This window comes from Tubulanus polymorphus, chromosome 10 (genome assembly GCF_964204645.1).
Source record: "Tubulanus polymorphus chromosome 10, tnTubPoly1.2, whole genome shotgun sequence".
NCBI classification, from domain to species: Eukaryota; Metazoa; Nemertea; class Palaeonemertea; order Tubulaniformes; family Tubulanidae; genus Tubulanus; species Tubulanus polymorphus.
The window spans coordinates 2,235,889-2,255,112 of NC_134034.1; the positions used below are offsets into that span (position 1 = coordinate 2,235,889).

A 19,224-nucleotide genomic window follows, 5' to 3' on the forward strand; every position below is an offset into this window, starting at 1 on the left:
ATGAATAATTCTAGTTTAGGTGTTGCTTTATCCATCGAGGAGACGCTCTAAGGATTGGGTATTAGGTTCGCCCTGTATTGGCCGTCCGCCGTCGAGATGTTATCGGCTTCGCTCTGGTGGTGAACTGGGAGACGAAATCCCGACGAAATTCCTTCGAGCTTAAACAATACAAGTAAAAATTCGCGGCCGAGTTTACGGCGTTGCAGGCTCTGGTAACCCAGGATATCGCGTTGAAGACAGTGGTGGATATTTTCTCTGCGGCTGTGACTCGTAGGCAGTTCGACACGAGCAACGGGACATTTAGAACGATAAAAACCGTCGACACCACGGAAAGCATTACAGTTAAAGGAATATTGGTTTGACTGTTTTTAGAATTTGAAACCGAACCGGTCAGTTTCGTTCGCATTTTCGTGTAAACACCGAGTTTGATGGCTATACCGACGTTGCAAATACAAATAACCAAAAACGGCACCCAAAAACGGAACAAAGATCGAATAACTCTTCTCGATAATAGGCGATTAAACATGTCACAGTCTCCAACCCCGTTACTGGACACGGAGAATACCGTATTCGAGGCGGTTTGATAAATAAATATGATGTGCGCGGCGACGAGCGCGAACAGACAAATCGCCGCCTTCCGCACCGTACACAGCATCCGCGCCATCATCGGCACAAACACGACTAGCAGACGATCGCAACTGATGAATGTCAAGGCCATGTTCGATATCGACGGGCAAACGAAAATGAGGCTCATGTAAAAACTACAAAAACCCGTAGATAGAACGGCGCGCGTGAACGCTATTCGCAGGAACAGGACCGGTACTGAGACCGACACGTTCAAACCGTCGAATACCGACAACGCGATCATGAATATTCCAGTTGATGTCCGGTAATATCTGGACCTCGACACCAAGACGCGTAACGTCAACACGTTTCCTATTGTACCGAATAGAAACGTTGCTGGCAATACAAAATACGTCACAATCCAAACTAGAATATTTATTAGACCACGCCCACTGTCGATATAAACCGATACTGTGACGTTATTGCGATACATTCTCACAGTGGTCGTCTGCTTTTGTCCTCTCTGTCTGTCTGTCAATATGTCTCCGATCACAATATCATCAGCGATCTCTTAAATTCATTTTTGTATCGCGCTAATCTAAGGTATGCCCTATAGCAAGCGTTTCGATTATTTAAATAGAAAAAAGGAAACGATTTAGAATTTGTAACCTTTTTGCGATGTTTTTCACGGTTAGCCGACGATGAATATTCATCCTGTTGTAAACAGCCTGACAAGCATTAAATGAAACATGAATATAAATTAACTAAAAGCACATAAAATAATAATAGGGGCACTAATGGAGGCACGCTACAAAGTTACTCGGTTCGATATTAGTGTAGAAAGGTAAGTGGGTCCTATTACACAGTTCGAAACTCTTTTATCGGTTCGGAATGCGGAACCGCTCAAAACGGGACAAATGGAATGAAAACGGATACCGTTATTAAAACTACATCGCTAATGGATTTCACGCCTCTACCGGTTTGATATCGGATTTTATCGGAATTACACTGTTTTATCGTTGACAAAGTTGCAATTTCTCCGTAAACCTTAAGCCCTGCACAGACGTCGTAACGAAAAATGGTTTCGGAAAAGCATGTTTGATCCCGTGTTTGCCCGTTTCCCTGCGTCGTTCGCGTTTCGGGCTTGAATGCCTGATATTACCGCTGTTTTTCATAGTGCTTCAGGCGTGGCGCGAGGCTTGCGTAGTAACGCACAGTACGACTTTCACCACGCGATCCTGGAAGTGATTGCAACCACTGTGCTTTTCGATATTGTACGGCCTTAGTTTACAAGACTGTGGTTAAAATTTCGTAAATAGTCAACTAGTGGCCTAGCGCATTTAACACCGTCTGCCATCTACGTACTAGGTCCAAACTACAGGGATCGTTTCGCCGTTTCGGACATCTGGCCTAACTGACAGATTATTGGTGAAAAACGATCAACTTCCGGAACTTGTTGAAATTGCAATAAACATTTCGCTATCAACACCCGCGCATCTAGACCGGTGTGTTACTATGGAAACCAGTTTGAGTTTAGTTATTATCGTTACTATGGTGATATGTTGGTCAGCACTGATGACCGGTGGTCAAGCGACTGATTTATCGTTCCGTTTTCGCAGGTTGAGACCGGATGAAGACCCGGGTGTGAAATTCTCGTCTGCTCCGGTCAGATATTGGATGGATTGCGCAGTCACGTGTGGCGATGACTGGAACTGCGATAGCTACAGATTTACTTCCGGTGTATGTGAACATTACCAGAATTCATCCCGTAAACTTCAAACACCGACTGCGGCAAGCGAGCGGAGCAGAATTTACGGCAAAGGTAATTTCTTAATTGTTCAATATCTCAAGGCGTATTTTTTCAATGTTCGATGTCTTCGGGGCAACAAAAATACTAATTAATTTACTCACAAAGCGCCACCGACGATCTCTTATTTTGTTTTTAATCATGCATGCGTTTTTGAAAATTTTTTCAATTTTTTTCGCAGTTTATCGTGGATGTTATCGAGATAGTAGGAACAGAGATTTATCTCATCGCATGGGGCTCTACAATCCGCAACATCCAGACCTATGTAGAAAACTATGCGCCCAGAACGGTACGTATTTGGACATTTACGTTTAGTCTATATTATGACTATCTATAGTATACAGGGCTCGGTTCCTCAGTTGTGAGGTAAAGTTAACTCAGAGTTAAAATTCGTTCATTTTGGGTTTACTTCGAGTCAAATCATAATTCACAAATGTGGAGCGTGGTCCTGGCCTGCAGGGACATGTAGCAGCAACCTTTGAGGTTATTTCTGATTAAATGTATGTCTTCAATGCGTTCCTCTCAGCAAACCCTACGAATTTTTTAAATATACTTTATCTATTCCCCGATTTATCGGCGATAGTATGTTGGTGGTTGTGAAAGAGTTTCGGCAAAATCGGGGGTTAATTTTGACTAGTTCCAAGAGAACATGTAGGACCCAAACAATTGCGAGTAATACTTACTATAGTTCGTTCCCAATGCGTTGAAAAGACTAAAAACCTCGTCACTCACAACACTGCAGATGCGAGTCCTGGTGTTCGATCCGTTCTCAGAAAAGTGTATACCAGAATCTGTATAGCGACTGACCAAGTGGACTAGTTCTATTGGTCTACTGATAAGCACACTTGCTTTCAATGTATGAGATCCGGGTTCGATCCCCAGTGAGTGCGGGTAATTCATCTTTCACTACTAATTTCGAGGGTCCTGTTGCGTTAAGCTGGTGGCGGTTTAGCGCTGGTTGACTGGAGTTTTTACGATTGATTGTTATTTTGCTTCGTCTTCAGGTTACTATTACGCGGGACTACAAGACGCGTGGGGATGTTACTGCGCTAATGTGTACGGCAATCAAGGGCGCCTCGCCGATTCCTTGTGTAACGTGCCGTGCCTGGGTAACAAGCACATCATGTGCGGTGGTTTTTACCGAAATTCAATTTATACCGTGCTCTAATTGAGAAAACAGTATATCCACGAAATTTCATCTTCACTCGTCAAGGGATTCGAACCCACTAAGCTTAAGCCGTTCTCCGAACCCTTGACCTCACGATCTCAGGAATCGTTACTAGCCGACCAGAATCCGGTCGTACCAATCGCAGCGCTTGTAACAAACTACGTCACTACGTTACGTTACTGGTGGTTTTCCCGTTAAATGGACCAACCAATCAGCGAACGTTTGACCGAGTATTTCGCAAATCGATAGATGACGTCATGCGTAACAGTGCCATTAATGGAATCACGCGTCGTGAGTCCAGGGGGCTGGTGGAAGCGAGTTCGGGGAGCGATACCGGACCCCTGGCAAGCGAGGATGCGAAATCTCTGTTAATCTTCGGCACTTTCCGGATTCGAAATGCAGGCCAGTCGGACGTACAGGATATATCGTCATTCAATTTAAAACTGACTGAATCTAACAATGATAGAGAACAAGGGCGAAAAACCGATCAATGTTTGACTATTTAGATGTTTAGTTTTTGTCGATTTATTCTTTTTTTCTCATATTGTAAGAAGAAAACTAAATCTATTGGCACCTTGAAAATAACACATCGTCGTCAACACATCGTTCTGTGCAGTGAATGATACAATATCAATAATATGTCGTTAAGGATCAATAAATTTATCTTGATATTGAATCATCGAAATTTGGAAATTGAATCGAAGAGCAACCAGTCTAGTCCCAATATTGGTGACGTAGTTCACATGCACTCACACTGTGTCCCTTACATAACAAACAGAGTAGTTATCAATGTATATAAAAAGATGCCAATATGTCCCTAATGGTAGATTCTTAAATACCATCCTAAATACTGAAATCGGATGAATTTTTTTCTGTCGCTTGTGAAAAATATTCGCCTATACAATCAGGTAAAAGTATGGTGGCTGATTCGGTTCTCGTAAAAAAAAGAAATAATGACAAATTTTCAAGTCATCAAAACGTGGAATTGATATTGAGCAATTAATCAACCGAATTTATGAATTCAATTTTTCATGAATCGTTAATGTACAGAATGAATTCAGATAGGAATTTACGTTTATTTCATTGTGTTACGCTGCACAGTCGGTATAAGCTTACAATTTTCCCCCACAGGAAAAGTTGTGTTGAACAACGCGCGGGCGTGAGAGGTTTGCAGAACGCACATTTGCAAAGTCCACCGCACACCACGTGGGGAAACACGTAATCAAACATGTTCGATCTCGCAAAACATGTAAAACGCACACGGAACAGCGAAACGCGCCGACACGTGTTTCTGTTTCCTGTTTCAGTGTGCGTCTTGCTTTAAATTATCAGAGCGGTTTGCAGGCGCCATCAATGCGCAGTCTTAAACCAGCCACTGATTCGACATTGTCGTATAATTCAAGAAGCCCGGCCGGCGCGGTTCACGAAGTTTAGGCTGCAAAACTAGAAGAACGCCTGATAATAACGTATCGGATATCTGACGGGGATTATGGTTCATGCTATACAGATTTGTAATTGATTGAAATTCATTTTGAAACGAAAAAGACCTAAAACGGCGTATTATTGTATTATGAACACGTTTTATCTGTTTCATATCTCATTTCAAGAACAGGCTGCGGGATGGAGGGATGTGTTGAAACGAGGTGCCGTAATATCTATCAACGATACGATTACGATTACGATTACGATTTATTTACACTCCAACCATTTCCATGGTATATGGAGGAAAACTATTACACATGTATATACAAATATTTACAAAACAACACTAAAGTGATTAAAATTTAGAGAACGACGATTACGATTACGATTACGATTACGATTACGATTTTATTTACACTCCAACCATTTCCATGGTATATGGAGGAAAACTATTACACGTGTATATACAAATATTTACAAAACAACACTGAAGTGATTATTAAAATTTAGAGAATGAAAACGTAACGAAATATATATCAACTATTTACAATACTATATATACTATTGGAGGGATCTATATACATCTAAGCCGGTCTTAATGAATTTAGCTAAGTTGACCGTTGGGTTTTTCAGAATATCAAGGGTATTAAAGGTATTCAAATTCAAAAAGTTTTTGCGTTGTTCGTTAGGTAAGGACAGTCAAACAGAAAATAAGCATCGCTGTGCAACGCCATCTACTGTCAAAATTGAACGCCATCTACTGTCAAAATTGAACGCCATCTACTGTCAAAATTGCATATATGAATGTTCTGTGCAAAAGATTTTTTTTTGTGGAACGATGAAAATAAAATGAAATGAAATTTGGTTGATGATCTGTCTGTTTACATCGATGAACGTGATTATTGCGACGCTAGAATGGTTAAATGCACTATAGTGTCTGTTTGAATGTAAAAAACTCACATCCACATAGACCCTGCTTTACTAACGCTATTCGTTGATTTTCACATGGGTTTTAGAGTGATATCGGCCGCCGCCGACCGTGACGACTTTAACGCCGTAAAAATCATCACGGTATTAACGCTATTATTATACCTTCTACGGTATATGGCTCGGTAGAATTTTTAAAATGAGGTCGCGTTTGCAGGAAAAAACATTACACCGCTGATACCCGAAGGACAGCAATTTCACGTTGATCTGAATTCATGTGTCACTTTTTCATTGCATTGTTATGATTTTCGAAAATATGTGCGTGCGTCCTATGCGTGTGCTTGTTCAAGTGTGAACGGTTGATGAAAGGTTGTGTACATGCGACAGTAAGTAGATATAGAAAGGACCTCCCAGTTTGTAACTTCTCCCATCCATTTTAATTACATTATCTTTATGCAATTTTTCTAATGTAATTCAATCCGTAAATAAAGAATGATCGATAAGTAATAGAAAAAAGTGAAACGAAAAGTAGAATATGATCTTCCCTCGGCAGGGATTCGAACCTGATGGTATCGCTACACTCAGCCACGGAACGAACCCTTGCCACACTAGACCGGCCGGGCCACCTCCGGTTATCTGAGTTACTCGACTATAGTCGAACTAAACGAAACCGAATGTCCGTTAGTCGGAACTATATTCCGGAAATAGTTCGCAAAGTCGGAACTATATTCCGGAAATAGTTCGCAAATCAAGCGCGTTCGGTTATTACTTCCGACCACTAGTCGACTAGATACGAAAACCGAATTTGGCCCTGGCTAAACGTACAGAATCGGTCACTAAGATGGCGGTTCAACGAATGCAAATGTCTCAAATGTTATCAATAATTCGGGTGCGCAGGTAGATATGTAGCTTTGCCGCGCGAAAAATTGCAGCACCAATCAGATTGCTCGTTGTATAATCGCTGAGGTAAATTTCACGGAAGAACTAATAATGGGAAAACCCGGGCTGAAATAAAACGGGATATCTGATTGGCTGATAATGACATCATCTAAGCTGCGCGTGTAGCAGCGCACTCGGTCCAGTGTGGCAGGGTTTCGTACACAGTGGCGATCTCGATGCCATCAGGTTCGAATCCCTGCCGGGGGAGGATGTAGAAATATAATATGCTATTACTTTATTTATTCTTGTAATATACAATTGTGATTCAGAAATAAAGACGACGAAATCAAATGAAATGCGTACGATATTGTAAGGATTACTTTCGTTGGAATGATGACCGCCAATAAGATGCGCTAGAAAACAATCGCGACGTTCTAGTCGTGATATTAGATTGGAACGTGTAATGGTCGGCGAATTTCTGCCCTGATTATTGAACTCGTAGTTTTGTTAGCCCCTCCATATCGGGCCAGTTTTCCACATCGCGATGCTGTCTCGTACGAATCCATATCACGGAAAAGCCATCCTCCATTGAAGGACGTGCGTTATTGCGACCACCCTCGGGTTGGAGCATATTATACCGGCGAATCACTCCCGGCCTTATTCAGCGGCACCGTCTGGTGGGCTCGAAGAAGAATTCTCCCGCTAGGGGACCGTAAAGTGCTGCCACCAAGTTTGAACGTGACATTTACATGTTTTTTTCTTTCAATTTGTATCCATCTGTCCGTCGTAGAAGGGGAACTGATTATCCGTCTGTCCTACGATAGAACCAAATAATAACCAAAACACAATTGTTCCAAATACAATATGCTTTCAAAGCACACGCTCAATCCTCTCCAAGAGCTCCGTCTAGCGGGACAAATTCAATTCAAATTCAGTTCAATTCAATACAGTTAATACTTCATTGCTTTCTTAAACATTACATCAGTTTTTGCACTCCTCGTGGCGGATATTTTATCCGAATATAATAAACCCGGAACAAAAACCTTTGAACCGTTTGATCTTTGTTGAGGCATTAGATTTCTTAATGCCAGTAGTCTACCTACCCACCTGCTGCCAGCGAGAGATTTTTACTACCTCAGATTCTCTGGGCGTGTTGTTAACGGGATTCATAACAGCTGACTTAAAAAGCAAAACTCATTCGTAATATACATAGCACGATGATTAACTGATAATTTGCAGCTTGCAAGATTTTCGAAACAAAAATTATCGACGCTTGTCGTCAGACATTTATACAATTCTGCTGAGTATTTTCACGTACTGACAACTTATGAAACGTGTTCAGGATAATATTGTTTCGTTTAGATTATTTCAATGACGGCTTGGCTTGATGAGGGAGTACGGCCAAGGGACACATGGAATTCAAAATTTTACTTTTAGTCATTTAGCTATCTATCGTCTTCGATGTACTGGTACGAACGTTTGCCAAATTCGGTGTCTAACATGATGTTCATTTATTGTTCGTATCATCATCATCATCATCATCATCATCATCATGATCATCATCATTAGATTATTACGCATATAGGTCAAGCAGTATAACCACTGTCCGAGTGAACTAGTACTTTTCGTCTAATGGTTTGCTGCCTAGTCAAAACGGATATGCTAGATAATGATCATTGAATGATGCGTTTGCGGACGACAATTTCAGGCACTAATCTTCAGCTTCAAATTGGTACGGTTTACGTTCGTAAAAGCTGCCAGCAGTTGTTCCAAACGTGGGTATGACAAAAGTTTTATTCTCAGTTTTATCGAATCACCTTGTCTCAGTTTGGAAATGCTGTATGCCAGACTGTAGCACTCTAAATATATGACAATAATTATAGTTGTTTCAGCGTATCCAGCCTAATTTGAATTCATCAACATTTTTACTTTAATCCTTGCCTGTTAATTCGATGCTTACACTAACTAGGGATGGGCTATACAGTATATTCAATTTCAGTGGCATTTCGGTTTACGGGTTACGTGCTAATATTTTATTTTTATTTCGGCACTTGGTCGTTGGAGCTCTTCCAGATAACAGTCCTTGGTCATGTTCGATTATTGATATACGGCGAGCGATTTTCGATTAATCCCTCGATCATCGCGTCACGTAAGTTTTAAGAGCAAATTCACGCAAACTCATCGATGTCTTCGTAGAATATGTTGCACGTTTGGAATATTTGTGTTTGCAGAAACACGTTTATATTCCTCCTCTATTTGACGTATGTTAATATTGAGTTTTTAATTGAAAATAAACGGTTCGAATTATGTACATAATTACCTCGAAATGCATAAAATATCTCAAATTTCAATATAGAAGTAATTTCGACATCAAATTCCCACCTAGAACTACCTCGAATTTGACATAAAAATAACTCGAATATTTATGATTCAAATCTGCTGTCATAATTATCCTGCATATCACCAACAGGCTTTGTCACTAACCTAAAGCATAATGGTAAGCTTGTTCATTCGTCTACCGACATGTTCATATGTCAGATGATTTCATCCAGCAGGTGAACAAAAAATCAAAACCTTTCAATATAAGTGTAACAAACCTTTGTCATTCAGAGTTCCCTGATAACCATTATATATGCGGAGTGTACCAAGGGTGCACGGGTACACTCCGCTTTTTCGAGAAGAGTTTCTAAAACCCCGGTTTTGCGGAAAAATCTGCATTGAACCCGTGTTTCGAGCGTAGTGGAGACGCATAACCACCCGAGTACAAAATGCTTTTATAGTTACGTAGCAAATTTGCCAGCTTCGATATTTATATCGATACTACATTTGTTATGCTCGGAAAAATTGTATATCAATTTTGGATAATTTGACTGTCAGCAGTTTGACGCAGCAGTAGTGTGACAGGCGTCACTTCGGTAAGATTCTCCCACGTGCTAGCCTTGGGGATCAAAATGTCATGCCACATACAAATGAACGTGGGCTTAAATGAGCTATTGAAATTCAATGCTAATCCGGGATTTTACCATTAACGCCGGTTTAACATATATCTTTTAAATCGTATATGTTTTAAACACCACATCACTTTTGATAGGTTGCCCGTGAGGCAGATCTGTTCGAGCATGGACGACGATGTTGAGATTACTTTCTGCCAGTTGTGGAGGGGCAGCAAAAAATGGCATATTCTTACTTACCTTTGTTGGGTAATTCCAGCTAACGTCGTGTTCGCTCTTATTTCGTTGTCAGTAGTTTTCACAGGTATGTTCAGGCGATGATCAAACGATTTGATAGTAACGCAATTTCTGAACGATTAGTGCTTTCGATTAACTATTTTTCTCATAATTTATCACGCTATGTATAAATGTTTGCAGGAGGCGTGCCGGAACACCACTGCACCGTCACAGACAATTCGTCGCTACCGAGAAATAAAAACGGGCGGCCAGAATCGTGTCTCATCTACAGTAATCTAACCTCCGGTGATAAGACGGAGAAATGCTCAAATTGGACCTATCCTGATAATGATTATGGAATAACAATCGTATCCGAGGTAATAAGTTTTCTATTTTTTTATCGCCCTCATCCGTAGTCAGATCGATGATATCGATCCAAATGTCTTCTAAATATTCTTGCTATTACCAGTGGGATTTAGTTTGCGACCACGACTACCTCAGTGAACTGTCACAGTCATTCTTCATAATGGGCGGAATAGCTTCTATGTTATTCGTATCGCCGCTTGCTGATATCTACGGAAGGAAACGTTTATTTCTAATCATCAACGCGTCACTGGTTCTTTCTGGCATCGGGGTCGCCTATGCCGTGAACTACGTCATGTTTGCGGTGTTCCGAGTTCTAACTGGCATGGCCGGCGAGGTACGTAGGCTATGTACCGCCTTGTTTCTAGATAGCGACCATGGCCCAGTTTCACAAACAGGTTTAACTCATAAAATCGGTTCAATTTCTTTGTCTTATTCAGTTTATCGTAAATCGATTTAGGCCTTAATCATTTTTGTGAAACTGGGCTCATGACGCTTAAAATGTCATCATTCATCGTTGACCATTACCTCTTTATCGAATTTTAATGATTGAATAGTTATGAATGAATAATCATAGTACCGGATTCACTGAACCTGGATAATACATTGACACGTCCATATTATCCACCTTCATACTTGGCGGTTAATTATCGAAAAGGCATATTTCAGGGATCCGATAAGTAACTAACTTATGTTCTTGAAATGAAATTAAAATGTATAGTGGTTACAGGCCTGTTTGAGGATTTCTGTCGTCGCTGTTGTTGAACTGTTTCCAAAAAATCTACGAACGTTTGCTGGTCAGATAATGTTTGTATGGTGGAGTATTGGAATGATGATTCTCGATTTGATGGCCTATTTTATCAGGAATTGGCGGCACTTGCAGCTCGCAGTGGCTCTTATGCCAGTCATAACAATTGTTGATATTTGGTTAGTTTTATTGTACATCCGACGTGTTTTATGTCATCTACACTTTTGGTCAGTGTTTGTCCCTGTCGTTGAAGGTTGATACCCGAATCCGTGCCGTGGCTTTTGTCAAAAGGAAAGGTAGAACAAGCCGAAGAAATCGTCAAAAAAGCGGCCGCTTTTAATCGAACGAAACTCGCGGAACATCCGTTTAAAGCTGAAGTTAAAGAAGAGAAGGAACTCGGTCGAATGACTTTATTCCGTGAACCGATTCTTAGACGAATTACGTTCGTTCTGTTTGCTTTATGGTAGGTTTGATCGACAACGCCACGCGCTGGATTGTACCCGTAGTTTGAAAGTGTTTCCCTCGCATCTCGGTATTTCAATTCTAGATTCACATTTTCATCGAAATCATCCTTTTTTTTCTATTGGCCAGGTTTATCAACAATCTAGTTTACTATGGCTTATCACTATCCGCTGCTGTACTAGCCGGTGACCGATTTTTGAACTTTTTCCTGATGGCTTTAGTAGAAATACCTTCTACCGTTTTCTGTCCGTTCATTTTAGAAAGGTAAAGTAATAAATAAATTTCAACAATTTTTATTTCTAAATTAAGGTCTATCAATATTAATCGTGCACGGTCCCATAATATGCCATCAGAGTAACACATGGTACCACAAGCGCAGGTTAGATTTTTCAGTTATTTCCATCTAAATGCATGTTTTTTTCTACATATATGTTGCATATATTTCAGTCGAGCTGGGCGACGTATATCTCTAACTAGTTTTCATGTGATAGCCGGTATTTCACTTATTCTACTCGTATTCGTACCGCCTGTTACGGGTAAGAAAAATATATACATGTACATAACGAATATGCCGTATATCGAATGTAATGAATTATTCAGTATTATCAAAATGCTTAAAAAATATGCAAAATGAGCAGCTTTATTTTGACAATCCCGTGTTAATCTCTCGTTTCAGAAGATGGAACAAACCTGGTACCTTTATCTATATTTTTGACTTTAGTTGGTAAATCCAGTATTATGGCCTCATACAACGCCGTAACCCAATACAGTTTGGAGTTGTACCCGACGTTGGTTAGGTAATATTTGAAACTATCGCAAAGTGTTGCTATTATATCTAATCAATCATCTTCGCCTGTCAAGGGATTCGAACCCACTACGCTAAAGCTGTTCGCCGAACCCCTTGACCTCACGAGTCGTTGGAGTCGTTACTAGCCGACCAGTATCCGGTCGTACCAATCACAGCGCTTGTAACAAACGACTTAAGGCTTCTATTGGTTTTCTTGTCAAATGGACCAATCAGCGAACGTTTAACTGAACAAGGAAGTATCTCGCAAATCGATGTATGACGTCATGCGCAACAGCACCAGTAATGAAATCACGCTTCGTGGGGCCAGGGGGCTGGTGGAAGCGAGTTCGGGAGTGATACTGGACCCCTGGCAAGCGAGGGTGCTAATCAATGGGATACCCGCGGTACTACTGTGGCGATCGAGGATTCCACGTATGGCAGGCGAGGACCGCCAGGTTCGCTAGTAGATAGTTGGTCGTCCGCGTTCGATTTCCTAATCAGAATCAACTTTTCTCTTAGACGAATCAATTATTCATATACCTATACCGATATCCGATTAGAAAAAGGAAAGTATTGTATATTTTGTGGGTGCTGCGATAATATATGGATTCGGGAGTCTAAAAATCCATGGAAAATCAACTAATTTTGGCAGCGGACGACCTACTGCTCGTCACGCCATCTGGCGGGATAGCTGGTTTGCGGGTACCCCACTCGTATGATCATAATTCGTCCAAATTCGAACGATCTTGCTTGGCCAAGCTGATCTATCGAGTTTACGCGCGCGCCGCAATATTGGGTATGATAGATACCCAAGGGCTGTTGTTGTGGAGTTGCCTTCGGTTCTCCAACAATGTTGTGGGGTTGAGTTTCTCAACCAATTGTTGTGGGGGCCACGTTGCGTTCTCCCCTCGTGTTGTCGTTGTTGGTTCCGATTAATCCGATAAGTGATATCCCTCTGACTCCGGAATAATAACAACTCTTCTCGTGGGTCTACGTTCTTTCTTTATTTTCCCGCACAATTCTTATTCCTTCCTACAGCTCGTATTTTTAGGCGTCTCCGCCACTCTAGCATCTCTCTCCCCCTAACTGTGCTGACCCTCCCTTTTTATCTTATTTCATGTTACTCGTGACGTATACTTCTACATATGTTATACGTCACGAGTTTATTACTTGTTTACTTCCTAGCCATACCAGAGCTCAAGGCTGCCGCTATAACCAGCAACCTTACGCAGATACTCACGTCACTTTCACCTATCTTCTATTCAGTGTCTTGTGTGCGACGTAAGCATCTACGTAGGTTGTTTACTAACTTTAGCCACTGCCCTGAACTCTGGCTTCCCTCCCTCTATGCAAACTACTAATCTATCACCCCAATACTGTATCCTCATCATGCCGGATTGACATTCTATGTATTGTTTTTCGATTCATTTCAAGGAATACTGGATCTGGAACGTCATCGTTTACTGCTCAGGTCGCTGGTACTTTAGCGCCATTCACTGTTTATTTGGTAGGTACATCATTATAGGAAATGCATCATTTGTTCCTAATACAAAATGACTCTACCGCCTCAATTTATCATATAAACCTTAGCAGGTTTCTTCATGTTTCCCTCCATCTTGAATTTTTGTATTTGTATTACTTCGTACGATTATTATAATTCAAAATGGAAAAATAAAATTTTATTATTATCATTATCATTATCATTATCATTATCATTATAGGAAATGCATCATTTGTTCCTAAAACAAAATGACTCTACCACATCAATTTACTAATCAAAATCAATACATGATATTTCAGGCGCGTTCGGTACCGTGGGCTCCCGGAGTTATTTTCGGTATTTTGTCCCTGTGCGCGGCGGCACTGGTGTTGCTGTTACCGGAAACTAGAGGACGGCCATTACCGCAGACTATTGAGGACATGGAACAATGGCATTTACCGAGTTTATCGTGTGGTTCATTGAACAGAAGCAAAAAGAACGAATCCGCGAATATCAAGAGCGACGAAGAAAAGGAACAAGTGAATACTTTACTTTGAACTGTTGGGTCTAGGATCGTTTCTGCTTCGATATATGCTGTCGATCAACACTTTCTGATGACTATCAATAAAATTTTATCCGACTATCGCGCAGTTTTGGGTTTTGGATTTCATACCCTCTGGACCCGAGAAACAAATGCTAGAGATTTTCTCAGCCCCTCTTCTACCCGTTCCAGGTCGAGAGATCGACAAGTCAATTCAAAAATGGAAAGGAGATAATCCGATCGTATTACATTTATTGACCCGCGAAAACAAATATCATTCTCTCCTACCCCGTTCAAGATGCGGTTTGAGTTACGCTAAACCGTCTTTCAGGTGCTTCTTACGGTTTTCGTTTTGTCATAAATGGGCTCGAAGATCTTGCGACGACGCAAATCTGGTGTCTAATTGGATGGGTAAGTCTATTTAAAAAAATGCTCATTGCCCAAACACATAGGCCCTATTTAATATTAAATCTCCGAGACAGGTTGGAGTGTCAAATAAAACTATATCAAAAGCAGATAATAAATGCTTATAAATATTAGCACAAATAAAAATACAAAATGCGAGAAGTGGTTGTTGAAACCTCGGCGTTGTTATTGATGAAAACCTTGCTTCCACGAGTCATTTTTTGTGGAAGTGCTTATTACCACCTATACTGCATAGGCAACATTCGACATCTCACGGTTTATATCATCATTTGAGGCTTTCGAATCATCGGTCAAAAGATTTCAATTTCGAGAACATTATCTCGAATATCTACTGCTTGTTGTATGAATTTATCTAGTTGTAAAAAGCTATGGAATAGATCGTTAACCGCTTTTCAATGCAAATTAGATATAACCCGTTACGAATCAAGCATAATTATCCGCATTTATGGCAAGAATTGTTTCCCCGATATTTTCACAATAGCGATATCATCACCGCTTCGTAATTTTCACGCGGAGTATGGTAACAGGTAGACATCCGCAAGAAGCGGGCACGTGATTCAAGTATATAGAATAAAATCACCATCGCTTGCCAGGGATCGATTAGTAACCTACCAACGAGTTTGTTCCCAAGTCAGAAATGTATCGGCGCCTTGAGTCAACATGTTGCGAATGAGAATCCACCAGGTGTCACTGCTGCGCGGTAGGACATCGGCAATCGGGTGGCAAGTGAGGATCAACCAAGTGGACATCAACTATCTATCGAGAAAATCCCATTAAGGCAGGTGGCTCCACCTGGTGCAGTGATTTACTGTTGAATATCAACTGCTGTTCATTCACTAGTAGTAAACATGAGTCGCAACCAGCATTCAATGTCCGACTGCACACTAGCGACACCTAATGGATGCTCATCTCTATTCCCATAGTAGTTGATGTCCTAATGTTCACGAGCGACACCTGGTGGACCTTCACACACCCGATTAGAATAGTGCGCAAATCCTCACTTGCCACATGGTGTGTGAATGTGTGAAATCCTCGATTCCCGCAGTAACCTTGTAAGACAACCAGAATAGAACGACTAACTACTGGCGACACCTGGTGGATCCCTACTTGCCGCAAATGGAATCCTCGACTTGCGCACTTAATTGCGGATACGCGCATCAAAATAGAGAAAGACTTGAATTAATTGCAGATTTATCACAGATACACCCGTCAAAAAACATAGATTTGAGTCAAAAGCAGATTTCGAATTTGAATTGTTTTACCATTAAAAACGAAGTCGTTTAATTCACCGGCGACGAGTGGTTTGACCTAAAACTAGTTTTTGCGGCAGCGTGAATAATATGGGTAGTTTTATTCTCGCCGGGATGTCGTGGTTTCTATCGCGATGGAGTAAAATTGATTCGGTGCTTGAGAACCTGAGGCTCGCTGTTATTCGTCCGCACACAAACCAAATTTACTGACATGTGATACTATTGCAAAATTCAATATTTGAATAATGAGTTATTGAAAACGCTCGGTGACGGATGCATCGGTCTTTGGCGCAGTGTATGAAAAAGTTCACAAGTTTGGATTTCAGCTACACTCGCAGAATGGGTATCGCAACTACCAAGGTGTGTTTGCTGATGACAGCCTTTTGTAAGTATTCTCATTAAATAATATTCCAGGTATTTGCGCAAAAATATCCGTCGTCTTATTGAACACGAACATTATTGTACAATCTTTTCGACTAGTATCAATATCAATATTGTCATTATCACAATAATCATTAGCATTATCGTCACATTAGTCTTCCTATCATTATCATTATCACTATAATGATTATTATTATTATCATTATTTTTTGTTTGATACGACATTTTGAATAAATGACCAAATGACAATTATTATCCCCATCCTAAAGCCAACGTGCTCTTTGTTGATGTCGATAGATCAGAAAAAATGTTCGTAACGTCGAGAAATACTGATTAAAAAACGTAACATTATTTTGATTTTGCCAGGTAAGACAAAAAAAAGACCATTATACCATAGACGCCATAGTCGATCGTTAGATCCACTTAAACGATATCGCATGATTGGGGATGTAGAAACTACGTGAGGGCTAAACAGCCAGGTTACTGAACGGCTGAACTGAGTTCTTGGGGTTGTAGGAACTGCTGGGATCAGAATAATTGCCAAATTTAGAATTTAATTGTTTTCACTAACCATCTTATCTTTAAAATGGTTTTTCAGAAATTACATTAGAAATTCGGTAAATGTTTTAATAGCTCAATCGGTCTTAGATATCTAAGTCATTTCACCTTGAAATTTAATGTGAGGGCGAGCGTCGTGACGATCTGTTCAGCTGAATTTTCAAACGTATTTGGGAATATCGCCGCGTGGAGTAAAGCACCTGGCATCGTGTATCCGAGCGTCTCCTATACGACTGAGCAAAAACTGCCTACATTTCCAAATCTTCTTAACTTCCAGTTTCGGTCGGTCGAGTTTGCATCGCTCGGGAGAATTTGGCTTTGGGCAGACCGACGAATCAATGTAAAACCACCAAATACAAATATCGGTCGTCGTTAGCCGTAGATGGGGATCGATGGGGTGCGTCAACTCACACGTCAGGTTGGAACGGACCCGGTGCTTCTTGGTGGAAAGTCGATCTCGATTACTTATACACGGTGACCAGTGTACTACTAGTTAACAGAATACAATACGGTAATTAATTCGACATTCATTTTTCTCACTTCATTTACTCACTCACAGCACCAATCGGAAAATAGTTAAAGTCTCCGTTCAGCCCTTCGTGGGTTCTTCATACCCGATACAGAGAAGAACCTTAAACAAAAAATGCTCCTTCCATCGGGAGTCGAACCCGCAAGCCTGTGCTGGTTTGGACCCGAGGATTACCTTTGAAGGGCTTGCGATGCGTTTTATATGCACTTAAGTACATTTCTTATCATAGTAACGGTATATTTAGTAGGCGTATCAGCAATAATCTCAAGGTGTATTCAGGAAACATGATGTTTGGGGTGGACGCATTTTATAGTGTTTCCAATTGGAAAACTAAAGTCAGTGAAATGTTAGAGTTCCATAAAAGAGGAAATCAAAAAATTTCGAGGTTCTTGTAGAGGGCCCATAATATCCCCTGGGTCTGCGCCTGCAACGTTTGATTACTGGTGGTAGTGTTACCAGACCAAATATAGCACCTTAGAGCTAATTGTACGTGACGTCATATTTTCATTCGTTATGTAGTAAGCTAAATGGTGATATACCAACAATAGATGATCAATATGGATTTACAAGCTTTGAGAGTCTGTCATATCATGTTTGGCTACCAACATGGCGTAGCCACGTCGCAAAAAACACATGGCTGAATAGCTTGTATTGGCGATAGCCGCAACCTGCCGCTAGCTAGCTTATTCAGTGTATCAATTTCCATAAGTACTTTAAAGAAGTATTTCAGCTTTTATTAGATCTGATAACTGATTAATAATATTTTTCAGCGGGTCGTCTGCGAGAATTTAAAATTCTGGTCACCACCTGCGAGTCTCCGCCGAACATGGATCTATCAAATATTCGTCAGGATGTAATTTGTGCCGAACAGCAAGCGAAAATGGGGTCTGGAGAAAAAAAGGAGTTCCCCTGTTCTAGTCGCCCGGTCGGAAATAGGGTAATCGTAACAAAACCGTTCTCGACTGACGCTTTAACCTTGCGTGAAGTGGAGGTTTACGGTAAGAGAAAGATGTTATATAGATTTTATATACATAGTATATTGTTATTTACGTCATTCAGTAATGGTGACATTTTATAAGTGTTTTAAGATATGAAAAGATAAGATGATTTATTACTCTCAAACCATTTCATGTTTATTTATTTATTTATTGTATTTACCATTACATGTATCAGAGGGACAACACAAAATGTACAGATGTATAACACGGTATAAAAAATTACAAATTCAATAACACAATATACTTGTTTAAATGAACAAACAGAAAATGACAGTAACTAATTAGAACTATCCATATCATTAGAACTATCTACGATTACGATTTTATTTACACTCCGACCATTTCCATGGTATATGGAGGAAAACTATTACACATGTATATACAAACATTTACAAAACAACACTGAAGTGATTATTAAAGTTTAGAGAATGAAAACGTAACAAAATATAAATATATATACATCAACTCTGGATGTGTTTAGAAGCGCCACGTAGCGGCAAATAGCGGTATAACCAGATGGTAGTTTTTACTCGCGTATACCTAAATATTAATTAAATTAATTAATTATTAGTTAAATATTCTAACCATGCTTTAGTCAATATCTGCTAATGTATCATCAATTACTCGTTCCAACTATTCCTAGGAATTCTACGATTGATAATTTTGGTAAAACTGAATAGAATTGATTGTTTATTGCATAATTTGAACACCGGTCAGATACCAAGAAGGTCAGTCGTATATATAGAAATATTGAACGTTACGTAAGC

The 19,224-nt window shown here is 40.3% G+C and overlaps 1 protein-coding gene across 1 annotated transcript; it reads left to right on the top strand.

Annotated features, from left to right (window-relative positions):
- The first annotated feature begins 9,861 nt into the window (after nucleotides 1-9,861).
- LOC141911835 (organic cation transporter protein-like) lies at nucleotides 9,862-14,335 on the top strand. Its single transcript, XM_074802899.1, has 10 exons — nucleotides 9,862-10,022; nucleotides 10,136-10,311; nucleotides 10,404-10,634; nucleotides 11,028-11,224; nucleotides 11,299-11,508; nucleotides 11,637-11,771; nucleotides 11,955-12,043; nucleotides 12,184-12,304; nucleotides 13,729-13,801; nucleotides 14,095-14,335. The coding sequence occupies exons 1-10, from the start codon at nucleotides 9,887-9,889 to the stop codon at nucleotides 14,329-14,331; spliced, it is 1,605 nt and encodes a 534-aa protein (XP_074659000.1). The 5' UTR covers nucleotides 9,862-9,886; the 3' UTR covers nucleotides 14,332-14,335.
- Nucleotides 14,336-19,224: the final 4,889 nt, after the last annotated feature.